The following is a 16,451-nucleotide window of genomic DNA, read 5'->3' on the forward strand; positions in this document are numbered from 1 at the left end:
CACAACTCTAGTCCACCACATCTGTACTCTCTGTACTCTTTCACATCTGTACTCTGTCACATCTCTAGTCCACCATATCTGTACTCTCCTACATCTGTACTCTGCCACATCTCTAGTCCACCACATCTGTACTCCGCCACATCTCTAGTCCGCCACATCTCTAGTCCACCACATCTCTAGTCCACCACATCTGTACTCCGCCCCATCTCTAGTCCAACACATCTCTATTCCACCATATCTGTACTCCACCACATCTGTACTCCGCCACATCTTTAGTCCACCACATCTCTAGTCCACCACATCTCTAGTCCACCACATCTCTAGTCCACCACATCTGTACTCTGCCACATCTCTAGTCCACCACATCTGTACTCCGACACATCTCTAGTCCAACACATCTCTATTCCACCATATCTGTACTCCACCATATCTGTACTCCACCACATCTCTAGTCCACCACATCTGTACTCCGCCACATCTTTAGTCCACCACATCTCTAGTCCACCACATCTGTACTCCGTCACATCTCTAGTCCACCACATCTGTACTCTCTGTACTCTTTCACATCTGTACTCTGTCACATCTCTAGTCTACCATATCTGTACTCTCATACATCTGTGCTCCACATCTGTACACTCCTACATCTGTACTCCGCCATATCTGTACTCTCCTACATCTCTATTCAACCATATCTGTACTGCGCCACATCTGTACTCCGCCACATCTCTAGTCCACCACATCTGTACTCCACCACATCTCTAGTCCACCACATCTGTACTCCGCCACATCTCTAGTCCACCACATCTGTACTCTCTTACATCTCTATTCCACCATATCTGTACTCCACCACATCTCCATTCCACCATATCTGTACTCCGCCACATCTCTAGTCCACCACATCTGTACTCCGCCACATCTTTAGTCCACCACATCTCTAGTCCACCACATCTCTAGTCCACCACATCTGTACTCCGCCACATCTCTAGTCCACCACATCTGTACTCCACCACATCTTTAGTCCGTCACATCTCTAGTCCAGCACATCTGTACTCTCTGTACTCTTTCACATCTGTACTCTGTCACATCTCTAGTCCACCATATCTGTACTCTCCTACATCTGTGCTCAACATCTGTACACTCCTACATCTGTACTCCACATCTGTACACCGCCATATCTGTACTCTCCTACATCTCTATTCAACCATATCTGTACTCCGCCACATCTGTACTCCACCACATCTCTAGTCCACCACATCTCTAGTCCACCACATCTGTACACTGTACTCTGCCACATCTGTACTCTGTCACATCTCTAGTCCACCATACCTGTACTCTCCTACATCTGTACTCTGCCATATCTGTACTCTTACATCTGGATTCCACCACATTTGTACTCCGCCACATTTGTACTACGCCATATCTGTACTCTGCCACATCTCTAGTCCACCATATCTATTCTCTCCTACATCTGTACTCTCCTACATCTGTACTCCTCCACATCTCTACTCTGCCACATCTCTACTCTGCCACATCTCCACTCCGATATATCTGTACTCAGACATATCTGTACACAGCCACATCTGTACACAGCCACATCTCTACTCTGCCACATCTCTACTCTGCCACATCTCTAGTCCACCATATCTGTACTCTGCCACATCTCTACTCTGCCACATCTGTACCCTGCCACATCTGTACCCCGCCACATCTGTACTCTGCCACAACTCTAGTCCACCATGTCTGTACTCCGCCACATCTGTACTCTGCCACATCTCAAGTCCACCATATCTGTACTCTGCCATTTCTGATGGATACAACTACCTGTGGATTCCTCACCTCATGAATACTCCCATGGCGCCAGCATTCGACGGAAATCTTCTTACTAGTCTCTGCACGTCGACGAGGACGTCACTGTCTCGCACGCGACGCCGTCTGACGTCATACAGGCAATAAGAGGTCCTCGACGACGTGCGGACGTCAGTTCCCTTTTTTCCGTGCATTCGAAACGGTTATCTTCGAGGGAGCAACTGTTACTCTTGCGGTTACAGTGTATATCTTGCTGCGTACTCTTTCTCTGTGGAAATAATGTCGCAGAGAAAGTCTGGATTTAAGCCTTGTCGTGAGTGCGGAGGCAAGATGTCGGTGATGGATCCTCATTCCGATTGCCTTTGGTGTTTGAGCTCCGACCACGACGTCTCGACTTGTGATTCATGTCAGCACATGAATCCGAAGGCCCTTAAAGAACGTGAGGCGAAGCTGTTTATGGCCAAGTCAAAGGAGAAGCATCACAAGAAGTCTTCTCCAAGACATCGGCGTCATCGAGACTCCCGGCGCCGTAGAGAATCTCGGCGTCATTCAAGGGAGGCTCGTTCCAGGTCTCCGGATCGGCGCCGAAAGACATGGGCGGTGACGCCGCATCCTTCGACGCCGTTGCCCTCTCCGGCGTCACCAACTTCGCCTGGACAGGCGTCGGTGATTGAGGTATTGGAGCCTCAAGTGTTTTCTCCGGCGCAGACGCCGAGGCCGGCGTCGGGGTCGCCTCCGAGACAGGCACCCCAGTATCCGGCTTTTCCCACCCCTGGAGCCGATAGTTCCGCATTCTTGAATGCGATGTATGCCATCTTCCAACAGATGGCTCCAGGGGGTGCTCCGGCTGGGCCTTTGGCCTTTTCTTTGGGTGATCCTGCGCCTCTTCGGCCGGCACCCTTTATGCCCTTTCTCCCGTTTGGGAACGTGGGCTCGGCGCCAGTGTCGGCGCCGGTGGCCGCTCCGGTGTCTTCGGAGGGATTGGCCCCAGGGATTTCCATCCCGTCGACGTCGAGATTTCGGCCTGTGACTCCGGTGGGTCCATCTGTTTCAGCTGCTCTTCAGTCGGCGCCGAAGTTTCCCGTGGCGCCGGATGCGGCGTCGGTGGCTTCGGAAGATCGGCGCCGATCTCCGACTTCGGCGGAGGCATTGTCGACTCCGCGGATTGAGCAACGACTGCATTCAAGGAGGCGTGCTCTCCGGGTACTAGAAGAGCAGGAGTACCAACGAGCCCTAGAGGAAGGAGAGCTAGAGGACTCGGGTGATGGGCTGCGTGGACTGGAGTCGGCCAGTGGGCTGGACACTTCCCCTGAGTGGGACCTTTCGTCCCCGGGGGAATATACTGAGGAAGCTGCTTCCTTTCATACAGTGGTACGGAAGGCAGCTAGTTTTTTGGACCTGCCTTTGCCGGTGGTGGAGGCGAAACAAAACCTTTTGACGGAGGTGTTGCATCCGGCCTCAGCCGCGGCGGAGCCTCTGTTACCTTTTAATGACGCTCTGCTGGATCCGGTTTTAGAGGTGTGGAAGAGGCCGGCATCTTCCCCAGCAGTTCACAGAGCCGTGGCCAGGAGGTATCGGACGGCTCCAACTGATCCTGGTTTCCTATCTAGGCACCCTACGCCGGAGAGCTTGGTAGTGCAGGCCTCCTGTTCGTCCAAGTCAGCGCCTGGTTCTTTCCCGACGGTGCCTGGGGACAGAGACTCAAAAAAGCTAGAGGCGCAGTCGAAGAAGATTTTTTCGTCCTGCAGTCTGGCGTTAAAAGCCACTAATGCGACCTGTATCCTGGGGAGGTATATTCATGCTCTGATGGATGACATCTCCTCTTCGTTTACAGAGCTTCCCCAGGGTCTTTTGGATCTTGTCTCTGATGCCCAGGCTGCTGCGACCCAAATTATCCAGACGGGACTGGATACCACCGACTCGGTAGCCAGAGCAATGGGCACAACTGTGGTGGAAAGGAGACAGGCCTGGCTCCGTAACTCGGGCTTTTCGGCAGATGTACAGTCCACATTGTTGGATCTCCCGTTTGATGGGGACAAACTGTTTGGGGCTAAGGCTGATTCGGCCTTGGAACGTTTTAAGGAGAGCAGGGCCACGGCTAAGTCGTTGGGACTCCAAGCTCCTTCTTCCACGGCCTCTTACAGATTCTTCAGGAGGTTTCGTGGATTTGGGCGTGGCTCTTCCTCCTCTTCCTTTCGGGGAAGATATCAGCAACCTGCCTCTTCCCATCCCTATAGATCTTTTAGGGGGAGGGGTAGGGTCCGCACCAGGGGAGCCTCTCAGCAGCACTCTGCCTCTTCCTCATCCTCTGGCGGGGTGCAGCATGGGAAGCAGCCTTAGGCTTCCACCATTTCCCACTCACTCCTCTCCTGTAGGGGGAAGATTACAGCATTTTCTCACCAAATGGGAGACTGTTACGTCGGACACTTGGGTTCTCAGTATTGTGGGAAAAGGCTACACCCTTCCCTTTCGGGAGTTTCCGCCCCTCATCCCGCCCCGCCCTTCGTATTGTTCACAAGAACACCTCCTGTTACTAGAACAGGAGGTAGAAGTCCTCCTTTTAAAGGGCGCGGTGGAGTTGGTCCCGGAGCAGGAAAGGGGTCAAGGAGTTTACTCAAGGTATTTCCTGATTCCCAAGAAGGATGGTCGTTTGAGACCAATTCTGGACCTGAGGATCTTGAATTGGTTCCTCAAGCAGGAAAAGTTCAAGATGCTGACCCTAGCACAGGTGCTTTTGGCGTTGAACATGGAAGACTGGATGGTGTCTGTCGACTTGCAGGATGCTTACTTTCATATCCCGATACTCAAGTCACACAGGAAGTATCTCCGGTTTGTGGTGGGATCGCAACACTACCAGTTTGCGGTCCTTCCGTTTGGTCTTACTTCAGCACCTCGAGTCTTCACGAAGGTGATGTCGGTGGTTGCGGCAGAGCTCAGAAGGAAGGGGATAGCAGTATTCCCTTACTTGGACGATTGGTTGATCAAAGCCAAGTCCCCGGAGCTTGTGTTGCGTCATCTGCAGTCAACAACCCAGTTGTTGTTCGACCTGGGCTTTTCGGTGAACGAGCCCAAATCTCACCTAGAGCCCTCTCAGCGCCTCCTGTTCATAGGGGCAGTACTGGATACAACATTGGGTCGGGCCTTTCCTCCGCCTCAGCGGATTCAAGATATTCAGGATTTGGTTCCAATGTTTCGAAATGGAGCGGTAGTTCCAGTCCTCAAGGTCCTTCGTCTGCTCGGTCTTTTTGCCTCCTGCATTCTGTTGGTCACGCATGCTCGCTGGCACATGAGGGCTCTTCAGTGGTGCCTCCGAAGGCAGTGGTCTCAACACAGAGGGGATCTAGAGGGTACTTTCAAGATCTCCAGAGATGCTGCTGTGGATTTGAAGTGGTGGATTGCAAGCAACAATCTTTCACAAGGAAAGCCGTTCCAGCAGTCGCCACCAGTGGCCACAGTCATAACGGATGCTTCCACTCTAGGGTGGGGAGCTCATCTGGGGGATCTGGAGATCAAAGGTCTTTGGTCTCCAGAGGAACAGATTTTTCACATCAATCTGTTAGAGTTACGGGCTGTACGTCTGGCTCTCAAGGCCTTCCTCCCTTCCCTTCGTGGTCAGTCGGTACAGGTCCTAACGGACAATACTACCACGATGTGGTACATAAACAAGCAGGGAGGAGTGGGGTCGTACCTTCTCTGCAGAGAAGCTCTTCGACTATGGTCCTGGGCAAAGGACCATCAGATTTGCTTGATAGCAAACCATCTGGCCGGAGTCTTGAACGTGCGTGCGGACAGTCTCAGTCGCCACTTCTCGGCAGACCACGAGTGGCGTCTCCATCCAGATCAAGTCCGTTTAATCTTCCAGAAGTGGGGGTTTCCTCGGGTAGATCTGTTCGCCACTCGAGAGAACGCGCATTGTCCGTTGTTCTGCAGCCTTCAGTATCCGATGCAGGAACCATGGGGGACGCGTTTCAAATGACCTGGTGCGGCCAGTTGCTTTACGCGTTTCCTCCCATACCCTTGATTCCTCGAGTATTGAGGAAGATTCGCCAAGACCGGGCTCTAGTAATCTTAATAGCTCCGGATTGGCCAAGGAGGGTGTGGTACTCCGACCTTCTCCAACTCTCAACGTGCCCGCCGCTCCGTCTCCCTTTCAGGGCAGACCTCCTCTCACAGTCGCAGGGGCAGGTTCTATACCCCAACCTCCAGAGTCTGCACCTACATGCCTGGAGATTGAACGGGGCAACCTGAGTTCCTTCTCTCTCCCGCCTGAGGTAGTGGATGTTATATTAGCGGCCAGGCGACACTCCACTAAATCTATCTACGCTAATAGGTGGTCTAAATTTGTTGCGTGGTGTGGAGAGAGGCAGATTGATCCTTTACATGCTCATCTATCGGACGTTTTGTCTTTTGCTCTATCTCTGGCGCAAAAAGGTTGTGCAGTGGCTACCATTAAAGGTTATTTATCGGCCTTGTCAGCCTTCATATGTCTTCCAGACCAACCATCTTTATTTAAATCCCCTATTGTTATCAGATTCTTGAAAGGTCTTCTAAATCAATATCCTCCAAAGCCATTCGTTATGCCGCAATGGGATTTGTCCTTAGTCCTGACTTTCCTTATGGGGTCCCCTTTTGAACCTATGCATTCTTGCCCCTTGAGGTATTTGGTTTTAAAAACAGTCTTCCTGATAGCTATAACATCAGCAAGGAGAGTGAGTGAGTTGCAGGCCTTATCAGTAAAACCCCCTTATACAACTTTTTATGGGGATAAGGTGGTGTTGAGGACCAAGGCTGCTTTCCTCCCGAAGGTTGTTTCACCCTTCCATTTGGCTCAGGCAATTACTTTGTCCACGTTCTATCCTCCGCCTCATCCTTCCAAAGAGGAAGAAAGACTGCACCGTCTGGACCCAAAGAGAGCGTTGAGCTTCTTTATCGATAGAACAAAGGATTTCAGGCTGGAGGATCAGCTGTTTATTGGATACGTGGGCAAGAGGAGAGGAAAGGCAGTCCACAAGAGAACACTATCCAGGTGGGTTGTTCTTTGCATTAAAATATGTTACTCTTTGGCAAAGAAGGATCCTCCTGAGGGCATTAGAGCTCATTCCACCAGAGCTAAGTCGGCCACTTCGGCCTTAGCCAGAGGTGTTCCTGTGGTCGACATCTGCAAGGCCGCAACTTGGTCGTCCCTTCACACTTTTGCAAAACATTACTGTTTAGATTCTGAGGTTAGAAGGGACGGCCATTTTGCACGGTCAGTGCTGCAGGATTTCTTGGTTTGACCATTTAGGCACCCACCGCCGGGCGTGGTACTGCTTTGGGACTCTATTCATGAGGTGAGGAATCCACAGGTAGTTGTATCCATCAGAAGAACGAGTTACTTACCTTCGGTAACGACTTTTCTGGTGGATACATTAGCTACCTGTGGATTCCTCACGGTCCCACCCGCCTCCCCGTTGCCTTTATGGTCTTGCCAAGTAATCCTTGAGTGCGCTCCTCTTGGTCTTTGAGGGTGCGATAGATGTATATATATAATATATTTATATATATATAGGTATATGTGTATATATCTTTATGTATATACTTGGTGTGTGTATATATTTTAAAAGAGAGAGTTTTATATATATATATATATATATGTACATAAAAAGATTTACAGTTATTCATACAATGTGGTGTATTTTTACAATATAATGGATGTTGCTTTGTTCTTTCATTGCATTGCCTGGTTGTTCTCATGCACGTAAAAAATGATTGGTACTGACGTCCGCACGTCGTCGAGGACCTCTTATTGCCTGTATGACGTCAGACGGCGTCGCGTGCGAGACAGTGACGTCCTCGTCGACGTGCAGAGACTAGTAAGAAGATTTCCGTCGAATGCTGGCGCCATGGGAGTATTCATGAGGTGAGGAATCCACAGGTAGCTAATGTATCCACCAGAAAAGTCGTTACCGAAGGTAAGTAACTCGTTCATCTGTACTCTGCCATATCTGTACTCCGCTGCATCTGTACTCTGCCACATCTCTAGTCCACCATATCTGTACTCCGCCACATCCGTACTCTCCTACATCTGTACTCCACCACATCTGTACTCCGCCACATCTGTACTCTGCCACATCTCTACTCTGCCACATTTCTATTCCACCATATCTGTACTCCGCCACATCTGTACTCTCCTACATCTGCACTCCGCCACATCTCTACTCCGCCACATCTGTACTCCACCACATCTGTACTCCACCACATCTGTACTCCGCCACATCTCTACTCTGCCACATCTCTACTCTGCCACATTTCTAGTCCACCATATCTGTACTCCGCCACATCTGTACTCTCCTACATCTGTACTCCACATCTGTACTCTGCTATATCTGTACTCTGCCACATCTCTAGTCCACCATATCTATACTCTGCCACATCTGTACACAGCCACATCTGTACACAGCCACATCTCTACTCTGCCACATCTGTACCCTGCCACAACTCTAGTCCACCATATCTGTACTCTGCCACATCTCTAGTCCACCATATCTGTACTCTGCTACATCTGTACTCCGCCATATCTGTACTCAGCCATATCTCTACTCTGCCATATCTGTACTCCGCTGCATCTGTACTCTGCCACATCTCTAGTCCACCATATCTGTACTCCGCCACACCTGTATTCTCCTACATCTGTACTCCACCACATCTGTACTCTGCCACATCTGTACTCCGCCACATCTCTACTCCGCCACATCCGTACTCTGCCAAATCTCTACTCTGCCACATTTCTAGTCCACCATATCTGTACTCCGCCACATCTGTACTCTCCTACATCTGTACTCCACATCTGTACTCTGCCATATCTGTACTCTGCCACATCTCTAGTCCACCATATCTATACTCTGCCACATCTGTACTCTCCTACATCTGTACTCCACCATATCTGTACTCCGCCATATCTGTACTCTCCTACATCTGTACTGTTACATCTGTACTCTCCTACATCTGTACTCCACCACATCTATAGCCCACATATCTGTACTCTGCTACATCTGTACTGCGCCACATCTCTACTCTCCTACATCTGTACTCTGCCATATCTGTACTCTGCCACATCCTCTGTACTCTGCCATATCTGTACTCTCCTACATCTGTACTCTGCCACATCTCTAGTCCACCATATCTATACTCTGCCACATCTGTACACAGCCACATCTGTACACAGCCACATCTCTACTCTGACACATCTGTACCCTGCCACATCTGTACTCTGCCACAACTCTAGTCCACCATATCTGTACTCTGCCACATCTGTACTCTGCCACATCTCTAGTCCACCATATCTATACTCTGCCACATCTGTACTCTCCTACATCTGTACTCCACCATATCTGTACTCCGCCATATCTGTACTCTCCTACATCTGTACTGTTACATCTGTACTCTCCTACATCTGTACTCCACCACATCTATAGCCCACATATCTGTACTCTGCTACATCTGTACTGCGCCACATCTCTACTCTCCTACATCTGTACTCTGCCATATCTGTACTCTGCCACATCCTCTGTACTCTGCCATATCTGTACTCTCCTACATCTGTACTCTGCCACATCTCTAGTCCACCATATCTATACTCTGCCACATCTGTACACAGCCACATCTCTACTCTGACACATCTGTACCCTGCCACATCTGTACTCTGCCACAACTCTAGTCCACCATATCTGTACTCTGCCACATCTGTACTCTGCCACATCTCTAGTCCACCATATCTGTACTCTGCTACATCTGTACTCCACCATATCTGTACTCTGCTACATCTGTACTCTGCCACATCTCTACTCTGCCACATCTCTACTCTGCCACATCTCTACTCTGCCACATCTCTAGCCCACCATATCTGTACTCTCCTACATCTGTACTCCACATCTGTACTCTGCCACATCTCTAGTCCACCATATCTATACTCTGCCACATCTGTACTCTCCTACATCTGTACTCCACCACATCTGTACTCCGCCATATCTGTACTCTCCTACATCTGTACTGTTACATCTGTACTCTCCTACATCTGTACTCCACCACATCTCTAGTCCACATATCTGTACTCTGCTACATCTGTACTGCGCCACATCTCTACTCCACAATATCTGTACTCCGCCACATCTCTACTCAGCCGTATATCTACTCCACCATATCAGTACTCTGCCATATCTGTACTCTGCCACATCTCTAGTCCACCATATCTCTACTCTGCTACATCTGTACTCTGTTACATATGTACTCCACCATATCTGTACTCTCCTACATCTGTACTCTGCCACATCCTCTGTACTCTGCCATATCTGTACTCTCCTACATCTGTTCTCTGCCATATCTGTATTCTGCCACATCTCTATTCCACCATATCTGTAATCCGCCACATCTCTAGTCCACCACATCTGTACTCTCCTACATCTGTACTCCACATCTGTACTCCGTCATATCTGTACTCTCCTACATCTCTATTCCACCATATCTGTACTCTGCTACATCTGTACTGCGCCACATCTCTACTCCACCAGATCCGTATTCCACCACATCTCTACTCAGCCGTATATCTACTCCGCCATATCAGTACTCTGCCATATCTGTACTCTGCCACATCTCTAGTCCACCATATCTCTGCTCTGCTACATCTGTACTCTGTTACATATGTACTCCACCATATCTGTACTCTGCCACATCCTCTGTACTCTGCCACATCCTCTGTACTCTGCCATATCTGTACTCTCCTACATCTGTACTCTACCATATCTGTATTCTGCCACATCTCTATTCCACCATATCTGTAATCCGCCACATCTCTAGTCCACCACATCTGTACTCTCCTACATCTGTACTCCACATCTGTACTCCGTCATATCTGTACTCTCCTACATCTCTATTCCACCATATCTGTACTCTGCTACATCTGTACTGCGCCACATCTCTACTCCACCAGATCCGTATTCCACCACATCTCTACTCAGCCGTACATCTACTCCGCCATATCAGTACTCTGCCATATCTGTACTCTGCCACATCTCTAGTCCACCATATCTCTACTCTGCTACATCTGTACTCTGTTACATATGTACTCCACCATATCTGTACTCTCCTACATCTGTACTCTGCCATATCTGTACTCTGCCATATCTGTACTCTCCTACATCTGTACTCTGCCACATCATCTATACTCTGCCACATCATCTGTACTCTGCCACATCTGTATTCCACCATATCTGTACTCCGCCACATCTCTACTCAGCCGTATATCTACTCCACCATATCAGTACCCAGCCATATCTGTATTCTGCCACATCTCTAGTCCACCATATCTCTACTCTGCTACATCTGTACTCTGTTACATATGTACTCCACCATATCTGTACTCTCCTACATCTGTACTCTGCCATATCTATACTCTGCCACATCCTCTGTACTCTGCCATATCTGTACTCTCCTACATTTGTACTCTGCCACATCTCTATTCCACCATATCTGTACTCCGCCACATCTCTAGTCCACCACATCTGTACTCCCCTACATCTGTACTCCACATCTGTACTCCGTCATATCTGTACTCTCCTACATCTCTATTCCACCATATCTGTACTCTGCTACATCTGTACTGCGCCACATCTCTACTCCACCAGATCTGTATTCCACCACATCTCTACTCAGCCGTATATCTACTCCGCCATATCAGTACTCTGCCAAATCTGTACTCTGCCACATCTCTAGTCCACCATATCTCTACTCTGCTACATCTGTACTCTGTTACATATGTACTCCACCATATCTGTTCTCTGTTACATATGTACTCCACCATATCTGTACTCTCCTACATCTGTACTCTGCCATATCTGTACTCTGCCATATCTGTACTCTCCTACATCTGTACTCTCCTACATCTGTACTCTGCCACATCTCTATTCCACCATATCTGTACTCCGCCACATCTCTAGTCCACCACATCTGTACTCTCCTACATCTGTACTCCACATCTGTACTCTCCTATATCTGTACTCTCCTATATCTGTACTCACCTACATCTGTACTCTCCCATATCTGTACTCTGCCACATCTGTTCTCTGCCACATCTGTACTCCGCCACATCTCTAGTCCACCACATCTGTACTCCGCCACATCTCTAGTCCACCACATCTGTACTCTGCCACATCTCTAGTCCACCACATCTCTAGTCCACCACATCTGTACTCTGTACTCCGCCACATCTGTACTCTGCCACATCTCTAGTCCACATCTGTACTCTCTGTACTCTGCCACATCTGTACTCCGCCACATCTGTACTCCGTCACATCTCTAATCAGCCATATCTGTACTCTGCGGCATCTGTACGCTGCGGCATCTGTACTCCGTTACATCTCTAGTCCACCACATCTGTACTCTGTACTCCGCCACATCTGTACTCTGCCACATCTCTAGTCCACATCTGTACTCTCTGTACTCTGCCACATCTGTACCCTGCCACATCTGTACTCTGCCATATCATCTGTACTCAGCCATTTCTGTACTCAGCCATAGCTGTACTCAGCCATATCATCTGTACTCTGCCACATCTGTACTCTGCCACATCTGTACTCTGCTACATCTGTACTCTGCTACATCTGTGCTCTGCATATCTGTACTCTGCTGCATCTGTACCTCGCCGTATCTCTACTCCGCCACATCTGTACTCCGCCACAAGAATAACTAAAAAAGTAAAAAAAGGTTAAAGAAGGGAGAAAAAAAGGCAAACTAAGTAGTGACCCTCCTGCCTAGCATTGAAAGGCTCTGCTTTTTAGACAGATGTGCACAGGTGAAGAGGAGTTATGGCATCACTCATGATGCCAGAGAGCCAGTGGATGAAGAGGGATGACTCCTCTGTTATTGAATACATCTGTTTCTTATTTATGACATGTTTTGATTACTTGTGGCTGCTGTCTCAAGTCCAGGTCCCCAAACGTGCTTTGTGAACCAGTTCACCTTAGAACATTCTTATCTTGCAATTTTTCAAAAACTGCTGAAAGAACGTTCATCTGTCTATCTATCTATCTATCTATCTATCTATCAATCCATCTATCTACATATATATGTGTGTGTGCTAAAGAAGAGATTATTTCCTAAATACAATGCAGTTTTCCAAGTAAACTGTACAACTTTGCTCATATGAAATTAAAGCATAAGGAATGCCCCTGCAGCAGCCCCTTGGCATCACTAATGTGTTACTGCTTTACAGAGGATGCTGTGCAGGGCATGCCGGGAGGGGTGTTGTAGGATTCCTGATGACTGTGGCTCTCAGACGTGGTATCTCCTTCAGTGGTGTAATGAAACTTTAGGGTGCCCCCTGCAAAGTATATAGAAGGAGCCCCCTTCCCCGGTCCACCACCTGCAACTTTTACTGAGGGGAGCCCCCTGGATCTCACCCCTCCCCCAGTATTATGGGGGATTTTGTTATGCCACTGACCTCCTCATTCCTGCAGTGGGAAGGTTTCCTGATGGGAGGTGGATGTGAAAGGGTTTTAACAGGTCTTCACCAGGATGCTAACATGGAGTGTTTTTATTTGCAGGTGGCAGAGGTGATATTTCCTACAGCAGAGAACGTGGTTGTTGACCTTGGCCGCATACAGAATTTGGATGCCAGGGAGATCACAGTTCGAACACTTTCAGCACAAGGCGAATCCGAGGACTCCCCACATGCCCCCATTCCTGATGACCTCCTGGTGCCCACACCCCCACAATCTAGGACTGCCCCCCAATGCAAGCCCACAGTCCAGAATACCAAAGATGACCACTTGGGGTCGCATCGGCGTACAGACGAGCCCTGGGAGCACACCCGCCCAACGTCCCCTCTGCCGGGCCACAACTTGGAGCCACCACACTCCAACTGCCACAGCCCGTCTCACGGCAGGCGTTCTCCCTCGCCACAGCGCATCCTGCCACAGCCACAGGGGACGCTGGTCTCCAACACGGTCGCCAAAGCCATGGCCCGCGAAGCAGCACAAAGGATGGCAGAGAGCAATAGGGTGAGTGCAAACATTTCAAGACGGTTATCCTTCGCAGGCGCAATGTGTTTAAGGTGACACTAGATCAGTGGTTCCCAAGCTATGGTGCAGGGACTCTTGGGGGTCCACAAAGCCTCCTCAGGGGGTCCACAACTGCTTAGAAAATGAAATAACTGATTAATAAAGTGTACATAAATAAAGTGGCTAAATGTAGAACTTTAAATTTTAAAACACACTGTAACTGTCAAGGAATTTGAAATTGGGGATTAAAAATTAAATTAGTATCCTGAGATTGATTTGTAGGAGCCGTGCAGGTGCATCAAACAGAATATAGTACGGACAATTTGTGGCTTCCATTGAATTTAGAAAAGCTCCAACCTTCCTATTGAAATTATATATATATTTTTTTTATGTATATTTGTTTGCAAATTAAATAAAATGTGTCATCATATGTGTATGTCTTAGAATACTTGTTTCTGTTTTTTGTGTGAATTGTTTTGCATTTGAAATCATCAACAATGTATAGGCCGGGTTTCCCGGCCTAAAGTAATGACTCTTTGGGGGGTCCCTGGATTCCAGTAATGATAACATGGGTGGGGGGGGTTCCTGGGTTCTAGTAATGATAAAGTGGGGTTCCACAGAAGTCAAAAAGTTGTGAACCACTGCACTAGATCATGGCAATGATGCACCAGCCTATAAATGTATAATCAAATGCACTTACACCTAAACCCTAACTCTGTCCCTGCACCTAACCCTAACTCTGTCCTTGCACCTAAACCCTAACTCTCTACCTGCACCTAAACCCTTACTCTGTACCTGCACCTAAACCCTAACTCTGTCCCTGCATCTAAAGCCTAACTCTCTACCTGCACCTGCACCTAAACCCTAACTCTGTACCTGCACCTAAACCCTAATTCTGTCCTTGCATCTAAACCCTAACTCTGTCCCTGCACCCAAACCCTAACTCTCTACCTGCATCTAAACCCTTCCTCTGTACCTGCACCTAAACCCTTACTCTGTACCTGCACCCAAACCCTACCTCTGTCCCTGCACCTAAACCCTAACTCTGTCCTTGCACCTAACCCTAACTCTGTCCTTGCACCTAAACCCTTACTCTGTACCTGCACCTAAACCCTAACTCTGTCCCTGCACCTAAACCCTAACTCTGTCCTTGCATCTAAACCCTAACTCTGTCCTTGCATCTAAACCCTTACTCTGTACCTGCACCTAAACCCTTACTCTGTACCTGCACCTAAACCCTTACTCTGTACCTGCACCCAAACCCTTACTCTGTACCTGCGGCTAAACCCTTCCTCTGTACCTGCTCCTAAACCCTTACTCTGTACCTGCACCTAAACCCTAACTCTGTCCCTGCACCTAAACCCTAACTCTGTCCCTGCACCTAAAACCTAACTCTGTCCTGCACCTAAACCCTAACTCTGTCCCTGCACCTAAACCCTAACTCTGTCCCTGCATCTAAACCCTTACTCTGTACCTGCACCCAAACCCTTACTCTGTACCTGCACCTAAACCCTAACTCTGTCCCTGCACCTAAACCCTAACTCTGTCCCTGCACCCAAACCCTAACTCTGTCCCTGTACCTAAACCCTAACTCTGTCCCTAAACCCTAACTCTGTCCCTGTACCTAAACCCTAACTCTGTCCCTGCACCTAAACCTTAACTCTGTCCTTGCACCTAAACCCGAACTCTCTACCTGCACCTGCATCTAAACCCTTACTCTGTACCTGCACCCAAACCCTTACTCTGTACCTGCACCTAAACCCTTCCTCTGTACCTGCTCCTAAACCCTTACTCTGTACCTGCACCTAAACCCTAACTCTGTCCCTGCACCTAAACCCTAACTCTGTCCCTGCACCTAAAACCTAACTCTGTCCTGCACCTAAACCCTAACTCTGTCCCTGCACCTAAACCCTAACTCTGTCCCTGCATCTAAACCCTTACTCTGTACCTGCACCCAAACCCTTACTCTGTACCTGCACCTAAACCCTTACTCTGTACCTGCACCCAAACCCTAACTCTGTCCCTGCACCCAAACCCTAACTCTGTCCCTGCACCTAAATCCTAACTCTGTCCCTGCACATACATCCTAACCCTAACCTTACCCTGCAACCGGAACATTAACCCTAATGCTATCCACGCTCCTCAACCCTAATCCTATACTTGTACTTGAACCCTAACTCTAGTCCTATCCCTGCACCTAAGCCCCATTACTGCACTGTAATCCTATCCCTGCACCTAAACCCCGTTCCTGCACTCTAATCCTATCCCTGCACCTAAACCCTATTTCTGCACTCTAAACCCTATTTCTGCACTATAGTCCTATTCCTGCACTCTAGTCCTATCCCTGCACCTAAACCCCATTCATGTACTCTAATCCTATCCTTGCACTCTAAACCCTGTTCCTGCACTCTAATCCTATCCCTGCACCTAAACCCTATTCCTGCACTCCAATCCTATCCCTGCACTCTAATCCTATCCCTGCACCTAATCATATTCCTGCACTCTAATCCTATCCCTGCACCTAAACCCTGTTCCTACACTCTAATCCTATCCCTGCACCTAAACCCCGTTCCTGCATCTAATCCTATCCCTGCACCTAAATCCCGTTCCTGC

At 48.7% G+C, this 16,451-nt stretch overlaps 1 protein-coding gene across 2 annotated transcripts in view; it reads left to right on the forward strand.

Moving 5' to 3' along the window:
* Positions 1-16,451, forward strand: part of RIMBP2 (RIMS binding protein 2) — a 1,257,287-nt gene that overhangs the window by 1,054,918 nt on the left and 185,918 nt on the right. For both annotated transcript variants that reach the window (XM_069215362.1, XM_069215363.1), the window contains one exon: positions 13,383-13,838. In XM_069215362.1, coding sequence (XP_069071463.1) covers positions 13,383-13,838 — 456 coding nt within the window. The remainder of the gene's footprint in view (positions 1-13,382; positions 13,839-16,451) is intronic.

Source organism: Pleurodeles waltl, chromosome 11 (assembly GCF_031143425.1).
Source record: "Pleurodeles waltl isolate 20211129_DDA chromosome 11, aPleWal1.hap1.20221129, whole genome shotgun sequence".
NCBI classification, from domain to species: Eukaryota; Metazoa; Chordata; class Amphibia; order Caudata; family Salamandridae; genus Pleurodeles; species Pleurodeles waltl.